Consider the following 23,331-nt stretch of genomic DNA (forward strand, 5'->3'; position numbering starts at 1 on the left):
TGATGTGAGCCATGACCAGCCTTTCAAAGTACTTCATGGCTAAAGACATAAGTGCTACGGGTTGGTAGTCATTTAGGCAGGTTACCTTAGTGTTCTTGGGCACAGGCACTATGGTGATCTGCTTAAAACATGTTGGTATTACAGACTCGGACAGGGAGACACTTGCGTGAAGGCGCTTGGTCCCAGTGATGTACTGGGCAGTACACACAACCCTCTGTAGCGCCTTACGGTCAGATGCCAAGCAGTTGCCAAACCAGGCGGTGATGCAACCGGCCAGGATGCTCTCGATTGTGCAGCTGTAGAATTTTGAGGATCTGGGGACCCATGGGTCTAGGATTTCTGTTTTTTTCCCCTCTGGTTTCACATGTGACATGCTGGTAGAAATGAGGTACAACGGATTTAAGTTTGCCTGCATTGAAGTCCCCTGCAACTAGGAGCGCAGCTTCTGGATAAGCATTTTCTTGTTTGCTTGTAAAGCTCGTTGAGTGTGGTCTTAGTGCCAGAATTGGTAGTAAATAAACAGCTACAAATAATATAGATGAGAACTCTCTTGGTAGATAGCAGAGTTGGTTAGGTGCACGTAAAACGGCAGCCATCCCCTCCGGCGCCATTATAGTGGACGTGTATAGTATTGAGTCATCCGCATACATAGCCACACTGGCTTTACTCAAGGCCAGTGGCATGTCATTGGTAAAGATTACTTTTTTCAAAGGGCCGAGACAGCTGCCCTGGGGAATTCCTGATTCTACCTGGATTATGTTGGAGAGGCTTCCATTAAATAACACCCTCTGTGTTTTGTTAGACAGTTAACTCCTTATCCACAATATAGCAGGGGGTGTAAAGCCAGAACACATACGTTTTTCCCATCAGCAGACTATGTCAAAAGCTGCACTGAAGTCCAACAAAACAGCTCCCACAATCTTTTTATTATTATTTTCAATTTCTCTATGCATCAGTCATTTTTTAACCTTTATTTAACTAGGCAAGTCAGTTAAGAACAAATTCTTATTTTCAATGACGGCCTAGGAACAGTGGGGAATTCCTGATTCTACCTGGATTATGTTGGAGAGGCTTCCATTAAATAACACACTAGCTGTTCAGGGGCAGAACGACAGATTAGTACCTTGTCAGCTCGGGGATTTGAACTTGCAACCTTCCGGTTACTAGTCCAACGCTCTAACCACTAGGCTACCCTGCCGCCCCAAGTCCTGTGCTTGTTGTATGTCCTTCCCTATAAGCGTGCTGAAAGTCTGTTGTCAATTTGTTTATTGTAAAATAACATTGTATCTGGTCAAATAAAACAAACTATTTTTTCCAAAAGGGTTGGTAACAGGCCGATTGGTTGGCTATTTGAGTTTCCTTCTAGGCCTGAGGACACACACTTCCTAGCAGGCTTAGATTGAAGAGATGGCACATAGGAGTGGCAATATCGTCCGCTATTATCCTCAGTCATTTTCCATCAAAGTTGTCAGACACCGGTGGCTTGTCATTGTTGATAGATTAAAAAAAAGTTACTTCTTCCACACTCACTTTACGGAATTCAAAATGTACCTTTTTTTTGCCATTTACATTTTTCATAGTGTAGTTTCTTCTTATTTTTATTCAGTTTAGTCAATTTGCAGTACGTTTGCTAATTGGTTATGTAGCCAGACTTATTTACCATTCCTTTTGCTTCATCCCTCTCAACAATACAATGTTTAATGACACTGAGCCTTTTTCTAAAATGTTTTATGGAGATTGGAGAACACATTGGGAGGGATCTTAGATTCTGTATGAAGGAATGGTCTTTCTAGATCCTTGATATACTTCGTCTGCGCTTATGGATTGCCCTTTTCAATTTAAACCACAGGTTTTCAATGGGGTTCATGTCCGGAGACAGATGGCCATTGCAAAATGTTGATTTTGTGGTCAATTTCTTTGTGGATTTTCATGTGTGCTTGGTGTTATTGCCTTGCTGGAAGATCCACGGCATTGGCACTTGGATTGGAACCGGTGCTATGGTCAGATGACATGAAAATAGAGCTCTTTGGCCAGACACACCAGTAGTGGGTTTGGTGTTGAAAAACAGAAGCATATGGAGAAAAGTACCTCATACCAACAGTACCTCATACCTCGAGTGGAAAATGGCGCCGACAGAGATGGTTGCCTTGTTTCGAGTCCTTAGGAAACTATGCAGTATTTCGTTTTTTTTATGTATTATTTCTTACATTGTTACCCCAGGAAATCTTAAGTCTTATTACATACAGCCGGGAAGAACCATTGGATATAAGAGCGACGTCAATTTACCAACATTACGACCAGGAATACAACTTTCCAAAAGCGGGTTCTCTGTTTGGCCCACCACCCAGGACAATGGATCTAATCCCAGAAGCTGACCCAAAACAACGACGCAGAAGGAGGGGCAGACGGTGCGGCCTCCTGGTCAGGCTGTGTAGATGTGCACATCGCCCACTGCTCCCGAGTATACTACACGCCACTGTTCAGTCTCTTGACAACAAGGTAGATGAAATTCGAGCAAGGGTTGCCTTCCAGAGAGACATCAGAGATTGTAACATTCTCTGTTTCATAGAAACATGTCTCTCTCGCGGGATATGTTGTTGGAATCCGTTCAGCCACCAGGCTTCTCCATAAACACCTTTGGGAAGAGGAAGGACGGGGGTTTATGCTTCATGATTAACGACTCATGGTGTAATCATAACAACATACAGGAACTCAAATCCTTCTGCTCACCCGTCCTAGAATTCCTTACAATCAAATTCCGGTCATAAGACAATTCTCGTCACTTATCGTCAGCCGTGCACATTCCCCCTCAAGCAGACACCATTACGGCCCTCAAGGAATTTCACTGGACTATATGCAAACTGGAAATCATACATCCGGAGGCTGCATTTATTGGAGCTGGGGATTTTAACAAAGCAAATTTAAGAACAAGGCTACTTAAAATCTATCCGCATATTGATTGCAGTACTCGCGGGGGTATTACACTCAATCACTGCTACTCTAACTTCCGCGATGCATACAAAGCCCTCCCCCGCACTCCCTTCGGCAAATCCCACCACAACGCCATCTTGCTCCTACCGTCTTATTAGGCAGAAACTCAAACAGGATGTACCAGTGACTAGAACCATTCAACGCTGGTGTGGCCAATCGGAATCCACGCTTCAGGATTGTTTTGATCATGCGTACTGGGATATGTTCCAGTCAGCCTCAGAGAACAACAACGATCTATACGCTGACTCGAGAGTGAGTTTATAAGGAAGTGCATTGGAGATGTTGCAAAACTGAAAGCGGGTTCCACCGCATTTAACCATGGAAAGAGGTCTGGGAATATGGCTGAATATAAACAGTGTAGTTATAGTGTAGTTATTCCCTCCGCAAGGCAATCAAACTAGCGAAATGCCAGTATAGGAACAAAGTGGAGTTGCAATTCTACGGTGCAATTCTACGGCTCAATTCAACCCCCCCACCCCCCCCTTCTCCGTGTCTGACGTGAATAAAACATTTAAACGTGTTAACCCTCACAAGGCTGCCGGCCCAGACGGCATCCCTAGCCACGTCCTCAGGGCATGCGCAGACCAGCTGGCTGGTGTGTTTACAGATATTTTCAATCGCTCCCTATCCCAGTCTGCTGTCCCCACATACTTCAAGATGGCCACCATTGTTCCTGTATCCAAGGCAAAGATTATTGAACTAAATGACCACCGTAGCACTCACTTCTGTCATCATGAAGTGCTTTGAGAGACTAGTCAAGGATCATATCACCTCCACCTTACCGGCCACCCTAGACCCACTTCCATTTGTATACTGCCCCAACAGGTCCACATACGATGCAAACGCCATCACACTGCCCTATCACATCTGGACAAGAGGAATACCTATGTAAGAATGCTGTTCATTGACTACAGCTCAGCATTCAACACCATAGTGCCCTCCAAGTTCATCATCATTTGAAGGGCACAGCCCCAGGTAGTGAATGTAGGAAACAACATCTCCACTTTGCTGACCCTCAACACTGGGGCCCCACAAGGGTGCGTGCTCAGCCCCCTCCTGTACTCCCTGTTCACCCACGACTGAGTGGCCATGCACGCCTCCAACTCAATCAGTTTGTAGATGACACAACAGTAGTTGGCTTGATTACCAACAATGACGGGACAGCATACAGGGAGGAGGTGAAGGCACTCGGAGTGTGGTGTCAGGAAATCAACCTCTCACTCAACTTCAACAAAACAAAGGAGATGATCGTGGACTTCAGGGAACAGCAGAGGGAGAATCCCCCTATCCACATCGAGGGGACAGCAGTAGAGGTGAAAAGTTCCTTGGCGTAAACATCACACAAACTGAAAAGTCCACCCACACAGACAGTGTGGTGAAGGCGCAAAAACCCTGACAAACTTTTCCAGATGCTCAATCGAGAGCATCCTGTCGGGCTGTATCACCGCCTGGTACAGCAACTGCTCCGCCCATAACCGTAAGGCTCTCCAGAGGGTAGTGAGGTCTGCACAACGCATCACCGGGGGCAAACTACCTGCCCTCCAGGACACCTACACCACCCGATGTCACAGGAAGGCCAAAAAGATCATCAAGGACAACAACCACCCGAGCCACTGCCTGTTCACCCCGCTATCATCCAGAAGCCGAGGTCAGTACAGGTGCATCAAAGCAGGGACCAAGAGACTGAAAAACAGCTTCTATCTCAAGGCCATCAGACTGTTAAACAGCCATCACTAACATTGAGTGGCTGCTGTCAACATACGGACTCAACTCCAGCCACTTTAATAATGGAAAAATTGATGTAATAAATGTATCACTAGCCACTTTAAACAATGCCACTTCATATTTTTACATATCCTACATTACTCATCTCATATGTATATACTGTACTCTATACCATCTACCGCATCTATGCCGTTATATATATTTTTTAATGTACATATTCTTATACATTCCTTTACACTTGTGTGTATAAAGTAGTTGTTGTGAAATTGTTAGGTTAGATTACTCGTTGGATATTACTGCATTGTCGGAACTAGAAGCACAAGCATTTCGCAACACTCGCATTAACATCTGCTAACCATGTGTACGTGACAAATAAAATTAGATGATTTGATTTGGGCCATCTCTTCCCCCTCGCTTCTGTCCTAAAAAATCTCCACTACCAAAGGAATCATAGCTGTAATCCAGATCTTCATCAAGAGAAGATGCACTCGAGTGAGGAGGTGGGATAGCCTGTCGTTGGTTGTCTCTGACGCCACTGCTCGTTTGTCTACGGCCTTGCCGGGGATTCCCTCTCCCCAGCTACACCTTGTTCGGTTTATAGTCATTGGAGTGTCGATCAAACTCCTTAATCTTCCTCGCTCTGATGTCCTACTCCAGGTCAGTCTTGAATTTCAGAAGTGTGCTTTCCATACTTGTGAGTTTCTCTGGGTCAGTTATTGAGGCCTGCAGTTGTAATCTCACCGCTTGTATCTTCTCACATATTCCATCCATGAATAATGAGAGCCATGAACACAAATGAGCATTTGTTCGTTATTTAGCACACACCGGTCACAAAGTCTCATTGTCTCTGCAGATTGTGGGTGCCTTCTGGATTCTAAGGCCTCATGGAATCAGTTTCTTGCCCAAATAGTCATTCAAAGTGACAGAGTGGAGATGCAGATGAATCCCTCTGTCATATAGGTGTTTCAGTCTCTTTTGTAGTGAATCCGTTGTTTTAACTGGATCAACATGATTGTCAAACAAAGAGTGTCATAATGTGGGCATAATCTTCCGTTGTGAATTCAAATGTCTTATGGAGGTTAAAATCCTCTTCGTTTCGATTTGTCATCTCAGATTGACACACAAATGGAGGTGCGTAATGGAGTCTTGCAGCTTGGAGTGTGAAAAGGAAATACCATCTACAGAAAAGATTGTGGTCATACGCACTTCCTAAAAAACTTCAGTGCTGGGCTAATACAGAATACTTGTAAAGAACAGAACCGGCAACTGTAAAAAAAATAAAAAAATAAAAAGATTACATTGGAAACAGTTGGAATACCCGCCGATATGACCATTAGATAGAATTACAGTGACGTATTTCAAAAACAACTTGTGTACCTCTAATAATTTGATATCAATGAGATGGGCACATGTAGTAGCTACAGAATAACTAATAGATAGATATATATATATATATATATATCTCACACACACACACACACAGTGGGGAGAACAAGTATTTGATACGCTGCCGATTTTGCAGGTTTTCCTACTTAAAAAGCATGTAGAGGTCTGTCATTTTTATCATTAGGTACACTTCAACTGTGAGACGGAATCTAAAACAAAAATCCAGAAAAACACATTATATGATTTTTAAGTAATTAATTAGCATTGTATTGCATGACAAGTATTTGATACATCAGAAAAGCAGAACTTAATATTTGGTACAGAAACCTTTGTTTGCAATTACAGAGATACATACATTTCCTGTAGTTCTTGACCAGGTTTGCACACACTGCAGCAGGGATTTTGGCCCACTCCTCCATACAGACCTTCTCCAGATCCTTCAGGTTTCGGGGCTGTCGCTGGGCAATATGGGCGTTCAGCTCCCTCCAAAGTTTGCCATAACCCACTTTATTTTAAGAATGTGAAATGTCAGAATAATAGTAGAGAGAATTATTTATTTCAGCTTTTATATCTTTCATCACATTCCCAGTGGGTCAGAAGTTTACACACACTCAAATGTTTTGGGTAGCCTTCCACACGCTTCCCACAATAAGTTGGGTGAAGTTTGGCCCATTCCTCCTGACAGAGCTGGTGTAACTGAGTCAGGTTTGTAGGCCTCCTTACTCACACATGCCTTTTCAGTTCTGCCCACAAATTTCTATAGGATTGAGGTCAGGGGTTTGTGATGGCCACTCCAATACCTTGACTTTGTTGTCCTTAGGCCATTTTGCCACAACTTTGGAAGTATGCTTGGGGTCAATGTCCATTCGGAAGACCCATTTGCGACCAAGCTTGAACTTCCTGACTGATGTCTTGAGATGTTGCTTCAATATAGCCGCATCATTTTCCTCCCTCATGATGTCCTCAATTTTGTGAAGTGCACCAGTCACTCCTGCAGCAAAGCACACCCACAACATGATGCTGCCACCCTCGTGCTTCACGGTTGGGATGCTGTTCTTCGGCCTGCAAGCTCCCCCCTTTGTCCTCCAAACATAACAATGGTCATTATGGCCAAACAGTTCTATTTTTGTTTCATCAGACCAGAGGACATTTCTCAAAAAATATGATCTTTGTCCCCATGTGCAGTTGCAAACTGTAGTCTGGCTTTTTTATGGCGGTTTTGGAGCAGTGGCTTCTTCCTTGCTGAGCGGCCTTTCAGGTTATGTCGATGTAGGACTCGTTTTACTGTGGATATAGATACGTTTGTATCTGCTGAGGAAGAGGCCACGGACAGATAGAGGAGAAACTTCACTGCTTGACATGTATGATGAAATCCTGGTAGAGAATGAAACGACTGAACAAATGAACAATGAAACAGCACAGCAAGTAAGTGAATGAAATAGGTTTTGATGATGTTTTACTGGTAATGGAGTATACGTAAATGGCAACAAAATAACTTTTTGGTGAGTGTGGTGTGGTGTGTGTGTGTAACCTTAATTTAACTAGGAAAGTCAGTTTTAAGAACCAATTCTTATTTACAATGACTATACACTCTAAACACTAGGCTACCAGATTGGTTGGGTTCAATGCGGAAGACACATTTCAGTTGAAGGTATTCAGTTGTACAACTGACTATGTATCCCCCTTTCCCCATCTGGAAAAATTATTTTAAACATGTAGACCAAGCGATTGGTCGAAAGAACAAAACAACTCTAGGTCGACCAAGATTTTTTTTTGTCAGGGACAGCCATAAAAGCAACATTTTGCAATGGCCATCTTGGTCTCCAAACCCCACTGAAAACCTGTGGATTGAATTGAAGAGGGCAGTCAATAAGAGCAGACGAATGATATCAAGGATCTGAAAAGATCACAAAACATTTTGGAAAAAGGCTCAGTGTCGTTATCCTTGCAAGGGGAGGGTGCTTGAGTATTGAAACCAGGTGTGCTCATAATTTGGACCCCTATCTTTAAAAAAAAAAGAATTGTATTTCTTGTTATACAAAAGCTCTTTCTTTGAGCAATTGTATTATAAAATAATTGACCCATTTTTTTGGAGCATACAATATAGCGCTGTATTTGCATTATTTATTTTATTCAGTATTTCAAGGGTACCAATAATTATAGACCTGATTGTTAAGTCTTGCATGCTTCACAACACAAGGCCAAGTAGTGATCTCAACTTTGGTCAAATGTTCATAAAGTGGTGATGTGCAACGTTCAAAACAAATCTCTTATTCTTTAATGTTGAGGAACATTGGGCCCATTTCTATATTCCCTTTTAGTCGATGTCATTGACATTATCCCAAACTGATGCTGGAATGTTGAGGTATATTAATAATGTTGTTTGAAAGAGGAGATTTTAGAGTGTGGAGAAACATATTTTTAGGCTAAGAAGGGGCCCGACACATACTTTCCATCATCAGCATGGTAGGCCACTGAGTGCGGGAGCCAGCCAGGCTGATGGTCCAGCTTGTAGTACTGAGGCACCAGGCCAACAGCAATCATCCCCCTCACCCCTGTGTCAATGATGGTCACCTGGAGGAGTATATGCAGAAGAATCCAGATGCAGCAGAGTATTTGTAAAATTATTCTTCTCAATTGTTGATAAACATGCACCTGTTAATAAACTTACCGTGAGCCCCCTGGATCAACGATTATATATACAATTATATTACTAAAACAAGATCATTGACAAACTATGGTAAAAGACTTGAGCATCTTAAATGACATCATGGGCAGAAAACCCTATTCATCTTCATCATACATTGAAGTTGATGGGTCATTTATAACAGAACCTTTTGACATAGCCAAATAATTTAAAATACTATTTCAGCTTTAAAGTGAACAAACTGAGAAAATTGAACAGTGAACCATCATATGTGTTTTGAAGATCTAATAAGGAAAGAGAAGTAGACGTTTTGAATTTTGTCAAGTTTTTGTGGAAGAGTTGGAAAAACAGTAATGATAAGCCACCAGGTATTTAAAACCCATATCGGGAACTATTGAGAATGGAAGCAGACTGTATTGCCACACCTATTTGCCATGTCTGTTACGTGTGCTCACTCTCCAGCCTCTAGGTCACCAGGCTGCTCGTTATGGCGCACACCTGTCACCATCGTTACGTGCACCTGCGCGTCAGACTCACCATTTGGTTCCTTCCCCTGGCGTCATTGTTTCTGTGTCATGTCTGTGCTTTGTTTGTGTTTCTTGTTTTGTTCATTTGTTTAATAAATTATGCACTCCCTGAACTTGCTTCCCGGCCCCCAGCGCACACATTACAATGTCTTTAACCAAAGCCTAAATGAGTTTGTGTGTCCACAGGCATGGAAGGAAGCTAAAGTAGTTCCACTACCTAAAAATAGTAAAGAACTATTTACTAGCTCTTACAGCCAGCCAATCAGTTTGCCTTTTTTTGTAAACTGATGGAAATTATGGTTGACCCAATTTAGTCGAATGGTCGATTGTTTGGCCGATAGGCTGTTGGTCGACCAAGATCTCTTTAGTCGAGCAATAGTAAAAACATATATACAGTTGAAGTCGGAAGTTTACTTACACCTTAGCCAAATACATTTAAACTCAGTTTTTCACAGCAAAGCACCCCTACAACATGATGCTGCCACCCCCATGCTTCACAGTTGGGATGGTGTTCTTCTGGTTGCAAGCATCCCCCTTTTTCCTCCAGATTTTGAAATGATGCTTTACAGCGAAAGCAATCCAAGCGTTTGTGTGAGTTTATCGATCGCATGACAAAACATTAAGTACACTTAGCCTCAGGTAGCTTGGTCACGAATATCAGAAAAGCAATCAAATTAATCATTTACCTTTGATGATCTTCGGATGTTTACACTCACGAGACTCCCATTTACACAACAAATGTTCCTTTTGTTCCATAAAGATTATTTTTATATCCAAAATACCTCCATTTGTTTGGCGCATTATGTTCAGAAATCCACAGGAAAGAGCGGTCACGACAACGCAGACAAATTCCAAATAATATCCCGTAATGTCCACAGAAACATGTCAAACGTTTTTATAATCAATCCTCAGGTTGTTTTTAAAATATATAATCGATAATATCGACCGCAAATGTCTTTCACAGTAGGAGAGGGAAAAGCAATATCTATCCAAACTCTGTTGCGTGAGCAAAACTCATGTGATCACTTGACGCGATGTTATCGTTCTGGCTCATTTTTTTTTTAAAGCCTGAAAATATGTCTGAAGATGGTTGACACCTTGAGGAAGCGATAGGAAAAGGAATCTGGTTGATATCCCTTTAAATGGAGCAATGGGAGGCTATGGAAAATTTAGTTTTCAAAATAGAAGCCACTTCCTGGTTTGATTTTTGTCAGGGTTTCGCCTGCAATATCAGTTCTGTTATACTCACAGACAATATTTTGACAATTTTGGAAACTTTAGAGTGTTTTCTATCCTAATCTGTCAATTATATGCATATTCTAGCATCTGGTCCTGAGAAATATGCTGTTTACTTTGGGAACGTTATTTTTCCAAACATAAAAATAGTGCCCCCTAGCTTCAAGAGGTTAAAACATGTTGGTATTACAGACTCGGACAGGGAGAGTTTGAAAATGTCAGTGAAGACACTTGCTAGTTGGTCAGCGCGTGCTCGCAGTACACGTCCTGGTAATCCGTCTGGCCTTGCGGCCTTGTGAATGTTGACCTGTCTAAAGGTCTTACTCACATCAGCTGTAGAGAGCGTGATCACACAGTCTTCTAGAACAGCTGCCGCTCTCATCCATGTGTCAGTGTTATTTGCCTCGAAGCGAGCATAGAAGTTTAGGTCGTCCGGAAGGCTCGTGTCACTGGGCAGCTGCCACATCCGATGAGCGTCAGAGCCGGTGTAGTATGATTCAATCTTAGTCCTGTATTGACGCTTTGCCTGTTTGATGGTATGTTGGAGGGCATAGCAGCGTTTCTTATAAGCTTCTGGAAGTAACAAGCATGTGCGCACTCCCTCAAATCGTTTGGAGAATATATCCTTTCCATTTTATTCAGCTTTTCAATTGTACGCTTCATTCAGATGCTCCCTGTATGGTGCACTGCTGTTGACCAGAGCCCTGTTCCCTGTATAGTGCACTACTATAGACCAGAGCCCTATTCCCTATATAGCGCACTACTATTGACCAGAGCTCTATGTTAAAAGTTGGGCGCAGGGTAGCCTAGTGGTTAGAGCGTTGAGCTAGTAACCGGAAGGTTGTTGAGGTTGTTGAGTTCAAACCCCCGAGCTGACAAGGTACAAATCTGTCGTTCTTCAGAACGTTCTGCCCCTGAACCCACTGTTCCCAGGCCGTCATTGAAAATAAGAATGTGTTCTTAACTGACTTGCCTGGTTAAATAAAAGGTCAAATGTAAAAATATAAAAAAAATACTATAAAATAATGCCACGGAATTCTAAGCAAATCTTGTCTGCTAAATCAACTAGTGTAGCCCACAGCCAGTTGGCATATCCAGATCAGGGCCTAACATAAGGACAACTCGGAGTATGCTATTCTGTTCTTCAGAAATAGTCTACATTTTCTTCAAATCATGCTTCTTTAGAAGTGTCTAAAATAAAATGATGGGTTTATTGTGAATGGTCAGCATCAGTGGCTTGTAGACTATGTGTGGAAGCCAGGAGATGCTAAATGTGCTTATGTTAATTAACAGTCAATTACCGTGAGCCTGACAGTTATTTACTTGACAATCACCGGCTGACAAAATGTTATGACTGCCACAGCCCTAGACGTGATGCTTGGCATTCAGGCCAAAGAGTTCAATCTTGGTTTCATCAGACCAGATAATCTTTTTTCTCATGGTCAGTCATTTAGGTGATGTTTGGCAAACTCAAAGAAGGCTGTCATGTGCCTTTTACTGAGGAGTGGCTTCCATCTGATTGGTGGAGTGCTGCAGAGATGGTTGTCCTTCTGGAAGGCTCTCATCTCCACAGAGGAACTCTGGAGCTCTGTCAGAGTGACCATTGGGTTCTTGGTCATCTACCTGACCAAGGCCCTTCTCCACCGATTGCTCAGTTAGCAAAGGGTCTGAATACTTATGTAAATGTGTAACCTTATTTAACTAGGCAAGTCAGTTAAGAACAAATTATTATAAAAAATTACGGCCTACACTGGCCAAATTCGGATGACCCTGGGCCAATTTTGCGCCGCCCTGTGGGTCTCCCAATCACGGCTGGTTGTGATACAACCTGGAATTGAACCAGGATGTCTGTAGTGACGCCTCAAGCACTGAGATGCAGCGCCTTAGACCGCTGCGCCACTCTGGAGTGTATTTATGTTTTTTATTTTTAATACATTTGCAAACATTCCTAAAAACCTGTTATTGCTTTGTCATTGTTTGTTTTTTCCATTTTAGAATAAGGCTATAACATAACCTGAAACTAAACCTGAAAACATCACAGACCACTTCAACCATAACATGACCATAAAGGCATTAGCAAGTCGTCCTAACATGCTGAGGGGGAAAAAAGTCCTCATTCACGATTCCCTGTGGGGGTGTCAGTCAGACAGATGCTCACGAGCACCTGCGACTACACACTTTCCTACCGAGGGCGATTAATTATGACATCATCCCTGGGGGGGCGGCTCTAAGCGTGGATGGAGTGCAATCAGAGCACTGACGGATCCAGAGAGAAAAGGGGAAACCATTAAGTCCTTCCCCATGACCTCACTAGCACAGTCTCCAGAGTGTGAGAGAGAATATGCAGCAGTCTGTCTCAATGTTGTGTCATTGTATCATGTTCTGAATCCCATTTGGAGCTCCCTAAATCCTCAGTTAGACTAATGTGGGTTGTGTCCCAAATGGCACCTATGGGGCCGTGGTCAAAAGTTGTGCCCCTTTAAAGGGAATAAGGTGCCATTTGGGTCGTAAAAGACACTTCAAATGAGATGTACACAGGTGAGCTGGAGATGGGTGCTTTCCAACAGCCCACTGCTAAATGGTCTTAACCTCAAAAACCAAAAGCTTTGATACAAAATACAAGAACCACGAATTAAGTTAAACTTGCAGTTACATGATTTATGAATAAAATCAGTGGTTTGGCAATGATCGTCTTGAAAACATGGGAATATTTCAGTGGATGTGTAAAAAAATTTTTTTTTACATGGCTTCAGTCCTCTTTTCCATACACAAGGCTGTGTTTTATTCACTTTTAGAAGGATAGGAAACAATTTTTTACTCAAAGTAACAGTGTGGTCAAAGACTTAGTTGTAGTCAAGATGTGGTTAACTATAACTACAAACATAGTTATGTTTTAGAGTTTTTATATATTTATTAACTTATTTCCAGATATCTTCAGAACTACCCACAATGCACTATTTCTCAACATCATAGTGCTACATAGCTAGTTCCAGCTTGCTAACATTAGCTACTAGCCATGCTAGCATGTAATTACATTCCAAACCAAGTGTTGGCGCTTGTGAAACCATATTAATACATGCAGAAAATTGCATCTCCTCTTCTCCTGTGTGTTTGATAGTGGTAGTCTACCAGACAAAACAGAGATGCTTGTTCTAGGTCCCAAGAAACAAAGAGATCTTCTCTTGCATTTGACAATTAATCTTAATGGTTGTACAGTCGTCTCAAATAAAACTGTGAAGGACCTCGGCGTTACTCTGGACCCTGATCTCTCTTTTGACGAACATATCAAGACTGTTTCAAGGACAGCTTTTTTCCATCTACGTAACATTGCAAAAATAATAAACTTTTTGTCCAGAAATGATGCAGATAAATTAATCCATGCTTTTGTTACTTCTAGGTTAGACTACTGCAATGCTCTACTTTCCGGCTTCCCGGATAAAGCACTACATAAACTTCAGTTAGTGCTAAATACGGCTGCTAGAATCCTGACTAGAACCAAAAAATGTATCATATCACTCCAGTGCTAGCCTTCCTACACTGGCTTCCTGTTAAGGCAAGCTGATTTCAAGGTTTTACTGCTAACCTACAAAGCATGACACGGGATTGCTCCTACCGATCTCTCTAATTTGGTCCTGCCGTACATACCTACACGTACGCTACGGTCACAAGACGCAGGCCTCCTAATTGTCCCTAGAATTTCTAAGCAAACAGCTGGAGGCAGGGCTTTCTCCTATAGAGCTCCATTTTTATGGAATGGTCTGCCTACCCATGTGAGAGACGCAGACTCGGTCTCAACTTTTAAGTCTTTACTGAAGACTCATCTCTTCAGTGGGTCATATGATTGAGTGTAGTCTGGCCCAGGAGTGTGAAGGTGAATGGAAAGGCTCTGGAGCAACGAACCGCCCTTGATGTCTCTGCCTGGCCGGTTCCCCTCTCTCCACTGGGATTCTCTGCCTCTAACCCTATTACAGGGGCTGAGTCACTGGCTTACTGGTGCTCTTTCATGCCGTCCCTAGGAGGGGTGCGTCACTTGAGTGGGTTCAGTCACTGATGTGATCTTCCTGTCTGGGTTGGCGCCCCCCTTGGGTTGTGCCCGTGGCAGAGATCTTTGTGGGCTATACTCTGCCTCGTCTCAGGATGGTAAGTTGGTGGTTGAAGATATCCCTCTAGTGGTGTGGGGGCTGTGCTTTGGCAAAGTGGGTGGGGTTATATCCTTCCTGTTTGGCCCTGTCCGGGGGTATCATCGGATGGGGCCAGTGTCTCCTGACCTTTCCTGTCTCAGCCTCCAGTATTTATGATGCAGTAGTTTGTGTCAGGGGGCTAGGGTCAGTTTGTTATATCTGGAGTACTTCTCCTGTCTTATTCGGTGTCGTGTGTGAATTTAAGTATGCGCTCTCTAATTCTCTCTTTCTCCCTTTCTTTCTCTCTCTCGGAGGACCTGAGCCCTAGGACCATGATGACTCCTTGCGGTCCCCAGTCCACCTGGCCGTGCTGCTGCTCCAGTTTCAACTGTTCTGCCTGCGGCTATGGAATCCTGACCTGTTCACCAGATGTGCTACCTGTCCCAGACCTGCTGTTTTCAACTCTCTAGAGACAGCAGGAGTGGTAGAGATACTCTTAATGATAGGCTATGAAAAGCCAACTGTCATTTACTCCTGAGGTGCTGACTTGCTGCACCCTCGACAACTACTGTGATTATTAGACCATGCTGGTCATTTATGAACATTTAAACATCTTGGCCGTGTTCTGTTATAATCTCCACCCGGCACAGCCAGAAGAGGCCACCTCTCATAGCCTGGTTCCTCTAGGTTTCGGCCTTTCTAGGCAGTTTTTCCTAGCCACCGTGCTTCTACACCTGCATTGCATGCTGTTTGGGGTTTTAGGCTGGGTTTCTGTACAGCACTTTGAGATATCAGCTGATGTACGAAGGGCTATATAAATACGTTTGATTTGTTGACTGAGCGTTGTAGTAGTTTTCCGTCGTTCATAGCTAGTGAGGTAATACCCACATAGTACAGTAATACCCACAATGACAGGGTTACGACTCATTTGTGGCCCAAAAACGAGACTCTAGCTTCAAAGTGGGACCGGTTTGTCCGATTGAAAATAATGGATTGAAGTATGGGAACCGTGCGCACATCTACTGTATGCGATGCTCATTTCACCCCGGAGGACTTCGATTGCTTAGTATAGCCAGTGGAAGGCAGGATTCGGAATGAGATTATGACTGAAACCAGGTGCAGTGTCAAGCATTAATGTGAAACCTACAACTGATATTTCCTACTGGCCTACCGGTACATCGCAGGTGTCAGCAGTGGAGATAATTTGGGTAAATTCAAATGTGGATTTACCTCACTATATCGCTATTGGATTAGCTGACTCTCCTTCGGCCGGTGAAATGGCCTATCACTCTGAAGGCCTCTCCTTCGCACTTCGGTATCTAACTCAGCCGTCAATCGGAATATGTCTCCGCTCTCTCTACTTTATATCTGCTGGCTTTTTTTGTTGTGTTCTGTCATATTACGTCACACCCCATAAATGTTTTTTTCCAGCATGACTTCGGCATTCGGATAAATTTGATGTAATAACAAAAAAACAAAAAAAGTGAGGTGTAACTTTGCTTTGGGACTTTTTTAATGCATATTCTAATGCAAAAAATTATATATATATATATATATATATATATATATATATATATATATATATATATATATATATATATATATATATATATATATATATATATATATATATATATATATATTACATGTTTATGCTACCTACCCTTTAAGGTCTTCATTCCTGAAAAGAGGGAAATGTTTTCCTTCCATGAAAGTTAAAGCAGGCGCGTGCGTTCAGTCAGACACTCATTATGTCCTCCAATGTCATACTGTACATCCCAAATAGCATTCCGTTAACATATATAGTGCACTACTATTGACCAGAGTCCTATAGGCCCTGGTCAAAAGTAGTACACTTTAAAGGGAATAGGGACGGGTGCCATTTTGGACCAACAGACGCAAGCAGGACTCCCTCACAAATCACTCTACCTCCATAACCACTCACTGCCCTGGCATAGCATACAGTAGGCTCAGGAAGCCAACACTACATACCAGAACCAGACCTTTCCCTATCCCAAAATGTACAGCCAAGTCCTCCTTTCCTGAGCTTTCCCAAAACCCAGGATGATTTTTAACGAGCCTGCTGTCTTCATGATTTAGCCTGGAGGGACTCTTGTTAAAAAAAGGTACTGGTGAATAACTGGGGAGTTATGTTACACACTGAATTATTTTACACTGGAAAAACTACCATGTTTGATCCATTTGTCAGATCATTTGTTAAAAAAGAAAGGATCCAAAAACAACACGCTTTGGATTGGTCTGCAAACTATTTTTAATCAAATGTGTCAGCTAAATTTAGCAACTGTGCAGTTCTCTGAGCATAGACAGCAGTTAATCTACAGGGTGTGACTGGCGATGGGCTTTACAATGCTGGACTTGAACTGTCAAAACACTAGCCTATACAACAGTAGGGAACAGTTTGAGAACAGGGTAAAACCGTGTGGGAACACAAGAGAGGCACATTTTGGACTTGAGTGACATGACTTGAAACTCAACTTAATAGAAAATGAAATAACTTGAGACTTGACTTGGAGCCTCAAGACTCGACTTTGAATTGAGACTGATGACTTGAAATGGTATGGCCATGTTTTATAACGTAATGTCAGAGTCTGGGGATTACTCTCCACGCAGCTAGAGACAGTAGCCACAACATCGGTCCTTGTAAAAGAAATATGCTAGTGAAAACGCACTCTGCTGTCTGGTTGAATCAGCAAACTGTCAATCAGCACAGGTCGGGTGAGCTAGCGTACACCTATAGAAGAATCGGGTGCAGTGCAAAGTTTAAATTGTAGGGAGAGAGGATTGCAATAAATAAATATGCAGCTCCAAAAATGTTTTGGTAATCAAAAGTATTAACTGTTTGCAAGCTTACCAGCAATTGAGCGTCAAGCAACTGTATCTAGCATATGCCTACTGGTCTTTTGGTAAAAATCCACCTTTCCAGAAACAAGTCTCTCACCGTTGCCGCTTGCTATAGACCACCCTCTGCACCCAGCTGTGCACTGGACACAAAATGTGAATTGATTGCCCCCCATCTATCTTCAGAGCTCGTGCTGCTAGGTGACCTAAACTGGGACATGCTTAACACCCCGGCCATCCTACAATCTAAGCTTGATGCCCTCAATTTCACACAAATTATCAATGAACCCACCAGGTACAACTCCAAATCTGTAAACACGGGCACCCTCATCCTAAACAACTTGCCCTCCAAATACTCATCTGCTGTTTTCAACCAAGATCTCAGCGATCACTGCCTCATTGCCTGCATCCGTAATGGGTCTGCGGTCAAACGACCACCCCTCATCACTGTCAAACACTCCCTAAAACACTTCAGCGAGCATGCCTTTCTAATCAACCTGGCCCGGGTATCCTGGAAGGATATTGACCTCATCCCGTCAGTAGAGGATGCCTGGTTATTCTTTAAAAGTGCCTTCCTCACCATCGTAAATAAGCATGCCCCATTAAAAAAAATGAGAACCAGGAACAGATATAGCCCTTGGTTCTCTCCAGACCTGACTGCCCTTGACCAGCACAAAAACATCCTGTGGCGTTCTGCATTAGCATCGAATAGCCACCGTGATATGCAACTTTCAGGGAAGTTAGGTAACAAATATACACAGGCAGTTAGGAAAGCTACGGCTAGCTTTTTAAAACAGAAATCTGCATCCTGTAGCACAAACTCAAAAAAAAGTCTGGGACACTATAAAGTCCATGGAGAATAAGAGCACCTCCTCCCAGCTGCCCACTGCACTGAGACTAGGAAACACTGTCACCAATGATAAATCCACTATAATTGAGAATTTCAATAAGTATTTCTCTACAGCTAGCCATGCTTTCCACCTGGCTACCCCTACCCCGATCAACAGCCCACCACCTTCCACAGCAACTCGCCCAAGCCTCCCCATTTCTCCTTCAACCAAATCCAGATAGCTGATGTTCAGAAAGAGCTGCAAAATCTGGACCCCTACAAATCAGCCGGGCTAGACAATCGGGACCCTCTCTTTCTAAAAAATTATCTGCCGAAATTGTTGCAACTAGCCTGTTCAACCTCTCTTTCGTATCGTCTGAGATTCCCATAGATTGGAAAGCTGCCGCGGTCATCCCCCTCTTCAAAGGGGGAGACACTCTAGACCCAAACTGCTACAGACCTATATCTATCCTACCCTGCATCTCTAAGGTCTTCGAAAGCCAAGTTAACAAACAGATTACTGACCATTTCGAATCCTACCATACCATCTCCACTATGCAATCTGGTTTCAGAGCTGGTCATGGGTGCACCTCAGCCACGCTCAATGTCCTAAACGATATCATAACCGCCATTGATAAGAGACATTACTGTGCTGCCGTATTCATCGACCATGCTAAGGCTTTCGACTCTGTCAATCACAACATTCTTATTGGCAGACTGAACAGCCTTGGTTTCTCAAATGATTGCCTCACCTGGTTCACCAACTACTTCTCAGACAGAGTTCAGTGTGTCAAATCGGAGGGCCTGTTGTCCTGACCTCTGGCAGTCTATATGGGGGTGCCACAGGGTTCAATTCTCTGGCCGACTCTCTTCTCTGTATACATCAATGATGTCTGCGTAGAGGTGGATCAAAGAATCACCAGCAGCAAGAGCGGCGACACCATTCTGTATACTTCTGACGAGCTTCAATGCCATACAACTCACATTCCGTTTCCTCCAACTGCTCTTAAATCAAGAAAAACTAAATGCATGCTCTTCAACCGATTGCTGCCCACACCCGCCTGCCCGTCACCAAAGCCCCATATACTACCCATCACTGCGACCTGTACGCTCTCGTACAGGAGAGGGGTTTGGCCCTCGCTTCATACTCGTCGCCAAACCCACTGGCTCCAGGTCATCTACAAGTCTCTGCTAGGTAAAGCCCCACCTTATCTCAGCTCACTGGTCACTATAGCAGCACCCACCCATAGCACGCGCTCCAGCAGGTATATCTCGCTAGTCACCCCCAAAGCCAATTCTTCCTTTGTCCGCCTCTCCTTCCAGTTCTCTGCTGCCAATGACTGGAACGAACTGCAAAAATCACTGGAGCTGGAAACATCTCCCTCACTAGCTTTAAGCACCAGCTGTCAGAGCAGCTCACATATCACTGCACCTGTACATAGCCCATCTGCAAATAGCCCATCCAACTACCTCATCCCCATACTGTATTTATTTATCTTGCTCCTTTGCACCGCAGTATCTCTACTTGCACATTCATCCTCTGCAATTTCTACCATTCCAGTGTTTAATTGCTATATTGTAATTACTTCGCCACCATGGCCTATTTATTTCCTTACCTCCCTCATTTGCACATGCTGTATATAGACTTTTTCTACTGTATTATTGATTGTATGTTGTTTATTCCATGTGTAACTCTGTTGTTGTATGTGTCAAACTGGCCACTATCTTGGCCAGGTCGCAGTTGCAAATGAGAACTTGTTCTCAACTAGCCTACCTGGTTAAATAAAAGGTGAAAAAAAATTCTAATCTCAAAATTGCTTGAAATTAATAATTTACTTATGAAGTCTTAACCAAGTCAGTGGCCAAGCCCACGTGAGCACAGACATGACACCGGCATTATGGAACGCCCCCTTTTCCCAGAAGTGTAGAAAACCTACTTCCGTCAAAATGTACATTAGTCCAACGAGACAAGCAGCGTGAGCTGAGAGGTACATAATGGCTAGAAACTCTGAAAGTTTCAACAGAGAAGGAGAAAATCTCTGCAAGTCAAGAAAACGCAGGGACTGGAGTCCCCACATTGAAATGGCTACTACGCTATAGACTAGAAAGCATGCGGACGGTGTTGAACCGGACTTCACGAATGGTTAAGAAATCTACAAAACTACACAGGAACATCTAGTCTGTAGCTGTTTAAGTACTTTAGTCTGGTCAACGCGACCGAGGACTCTGAAAGATCTACTCTGGAGAACATTTCCCTATCAAACGACCATTGGTATGTCTGACCTATCCATTATAACAGACACTATAAGAACAAAGGGAACCAGCTACAACTACAAAATACTTTGATCTCTGGTGGACAAACCAGAGACTTTCTGTCGACTGACTCTCCAGCAGATGGATCGGCGATTTCAGAGAGACAAAGGCATACACTCGTAAATATGTACATTGCAATTCCTTTCGAATGAGCGGCTGTTCATGTGTAAATTATTACCATTTCCATGAGCCTAGTTATCAGCTGTGTGTATGATAGTGGAGTCCTTTGTCTTTTCTCTTGCTCTTTCTTACCTGCCTCTCCCTTTTCATTTGGTGTAACAAGCCGTCATATCGGTTTAGTCCACTAGGGACTTTTCATTGTATCATGTTAGTAACCAATGTATACCATGTATGTTTGTGTACTTCTGTGTGATTATTTAGTTAGTTAGTAAATAAATAGTTAAGCCAATTGGTATATTGATGATTCATCATTTATACTAGGGTTCGTGCAGATATCCAAGAGTTTGCAACATTCGGAATGAGACTGATAGAAGGTAAACAATTAATTAATGACTGAAATGTAAGAGATATTTATATCTTTAAGAGTTCATTCGGAAAACAGTAACTCGTTAAATAAACTTTTTCCATGGTGCCCCAAGATTGCAAATTAGTTCATTGTTACGGGATTCATTTAATCATCGTAATAATTAAACATAGTTAATCAATTTGATAAAACAATCGTCATCACATTAATGATAATCAAGACACAACAGCTGCTACTCGCTGTTTATCTATACATAAGTCACTTCTCCCCTACAAACATGTACAAATTACCTTAACTAACCTGTACCCTCGCACACTAACTTGGTACCAGTACCCCCTGTAAATAGCCTCATTATTGTTATTTTATTGTGTTACTTTTTAAAATATTTTTTTAACTTTAGTTTATTTGTATCTTTGTAGTGACTGGGTTTATTGATACACCATCCAAGGTGTAATTAATAACATCACCATGCTCAGAGGGATATTCAATGTCTGCTTTTTTTAAGCATTGGAATACCTCCCTGGTCTTTGTGGTTGAATCTGTGTTTGAAATTCACTGCTCAACTGAGGGACCTTACAGAGAATTGTATGTGTGGGGGGGGGGTACTGAGATTAGGTAGTCATTCAAAAATCATGTTAAACACTATTATTGGACAGTCCATGTAACTTATTCTGTCTTGCCATAACAAAGGGGTCGAATACTTATTGACCAGACATTTTAGCTTTTCATTTTTGATTCATTTGTAAAAAAAAAATGTTAAAAAACATAATTCCACTTTGGCATTATGGGGTATTGTGCTAGTGATACATTTTAAATTCAGGCTGAAACACAACAAAATGTGGAAAAAGTCAAGGACTGTGAATACTTCCTGAAGGCACTGTAACTAACTCTGTATTGAATCCTACCTCAAAGTAGCAGTTTCCTTTGGATAACGGCCTTGGAGCCACGTAGCAGCCAACTTCATCAGAGTTCCCTTGGTAACTGTAACAGAATTTCAGAAATGTGTTTACATTAATCGTATCGCATTTGCAAATGTACTCAACAAACATACAAGCATATGCTACACAACATACAGTTGTTATTTAACTTGTGGATGGTACAGGCCAGCCAAGTCAGTGAGAGGAGGACAGTGTGAAAGAAAGTATGAGTCTAAAGCAGGGGTCTCCAACCTTTTCTAGCATGAGAAGAGCTACTTTTTTTTTAAAGAAACATGTTGCGAGCTACTCGTTTTTTTTATAGATTTCAAATTAGGCACATACTTCTCTGCTCCTCTACCCTGCAACTCTTCACCCGGAACAAGAGACATGTTTTCTGTCAATATACCTGGTAAAATAATGGTTAAGGGGGCTAAAACATAAAATTGTTTATGGTATTTTCCTGAATTCTGTCTGTTCTCGGTTTTATTTTTCCTGGTTTGGGATTGTTTTGGTTTTTATTCCTAATATTACAATTATTCATAGTGAATGTTCTGAGTCCATGACAATGATTAAATCAAATCAGAAGACCATTGTTGATTTTAGTGTAATTCCTCTTTAATTGCACATCTAGCAAGAGAGTAATGTGTCGGTCTTGAGATGTTTCTGCTGTTAGGCCTGCTACTGCAACATGTCATGGCAGTTTGCAAAACAATGGCCACCCAATTGATACAAATAATCATGATATAGTTATGTCAGTTACGCCTACATGGCAGTTAACATTTAACTTAGAAGGTTTTTGGGGAAAGGCTTTCTGTATACCCACAAGACGGTTATAATTAGTATCGCTAACTGGCTACATACATAGTGAAAGACACACGTGCGCACAGACAGACGGACACTTGCTGGAAATGATTTGGCAGATGTGTTACGTTTGGCTTTTTAAGCCAATAGTGGCTAACCAAGAGTGGGATAATACAGGTCCTAGTACAAACTAATCTCGCTCACCAGCCGGCTCTCTTTCTTTAGAGATGTCTGGTTTCCGAGCTCCTCAGGACGAGACTTTTTTTTTTTGAAGGGGGTGGATCAGCTTTAATATTGCGGATAGATTGTTGCTTCCATCAATGTAATTGTCTGCATCTGGACTTGAAGTCTATGGCAGTCTATGATTTTAATTGGCTAATCTCTCAGTCCATCACCATCTAGCCCAACCCTTCGAATCTCCCCTCTGAATTGTGGATTTCAAAGCACGAGCAGTGCAAGTAGGTGATTCGTTTTGCATGGCCCGGTGTCTCAGGT

General features: G+C 42.5%; 1 protein-coding gene across 5 annotated transcripts in view; it reads right to left on the reverse strand.

The window, feature by feature from the left end:
* Positions 1-23,331, reverse strand: part of LOC109882617 (SPRY domain-containing protein 3) — an 82,660-nt gene that overhangs the window by 57,803 nt on the left and 1,526 nt on the right. For 4 of the 5 annotated variants that reach the window (XM_031825308.1, XM_031825306.1, XM_031825307.1 and 1 more), the window contains exons 3-4: positions 22,024-22,099; positions 8,552-8,676 (exon numbers count right to left, since the gene is read on the reverse strand). In XM_031825308.1, the coding sequence (XP_031681168.1) occupies positions 8,552-8,676; positions 22,024-22,099 (201 nt within the window). The remainder of the gene's footprint in view (positions 1-8,551; positions 8,677-22,023; positions 22,100-23,331) is intronic. The other variant, XM_031825310.1, reaches the window with a different exon arrangement.

Source organism: Oncorhynchus kisutch, linkage group LG5, assembly GCF_002021735.2.
Source record: "Oncorhynchus kisutch isolate 150728-3 linkage group LG5, Okis_V2, whole genome shotgun sequence".
Lineage (NCBI taxonomy): Eukaryota > Metazoa > Chordata > Actinopteri > Salmoniformes > Salmonidae > Oncorhynchus > Oncorhynchus kisutch.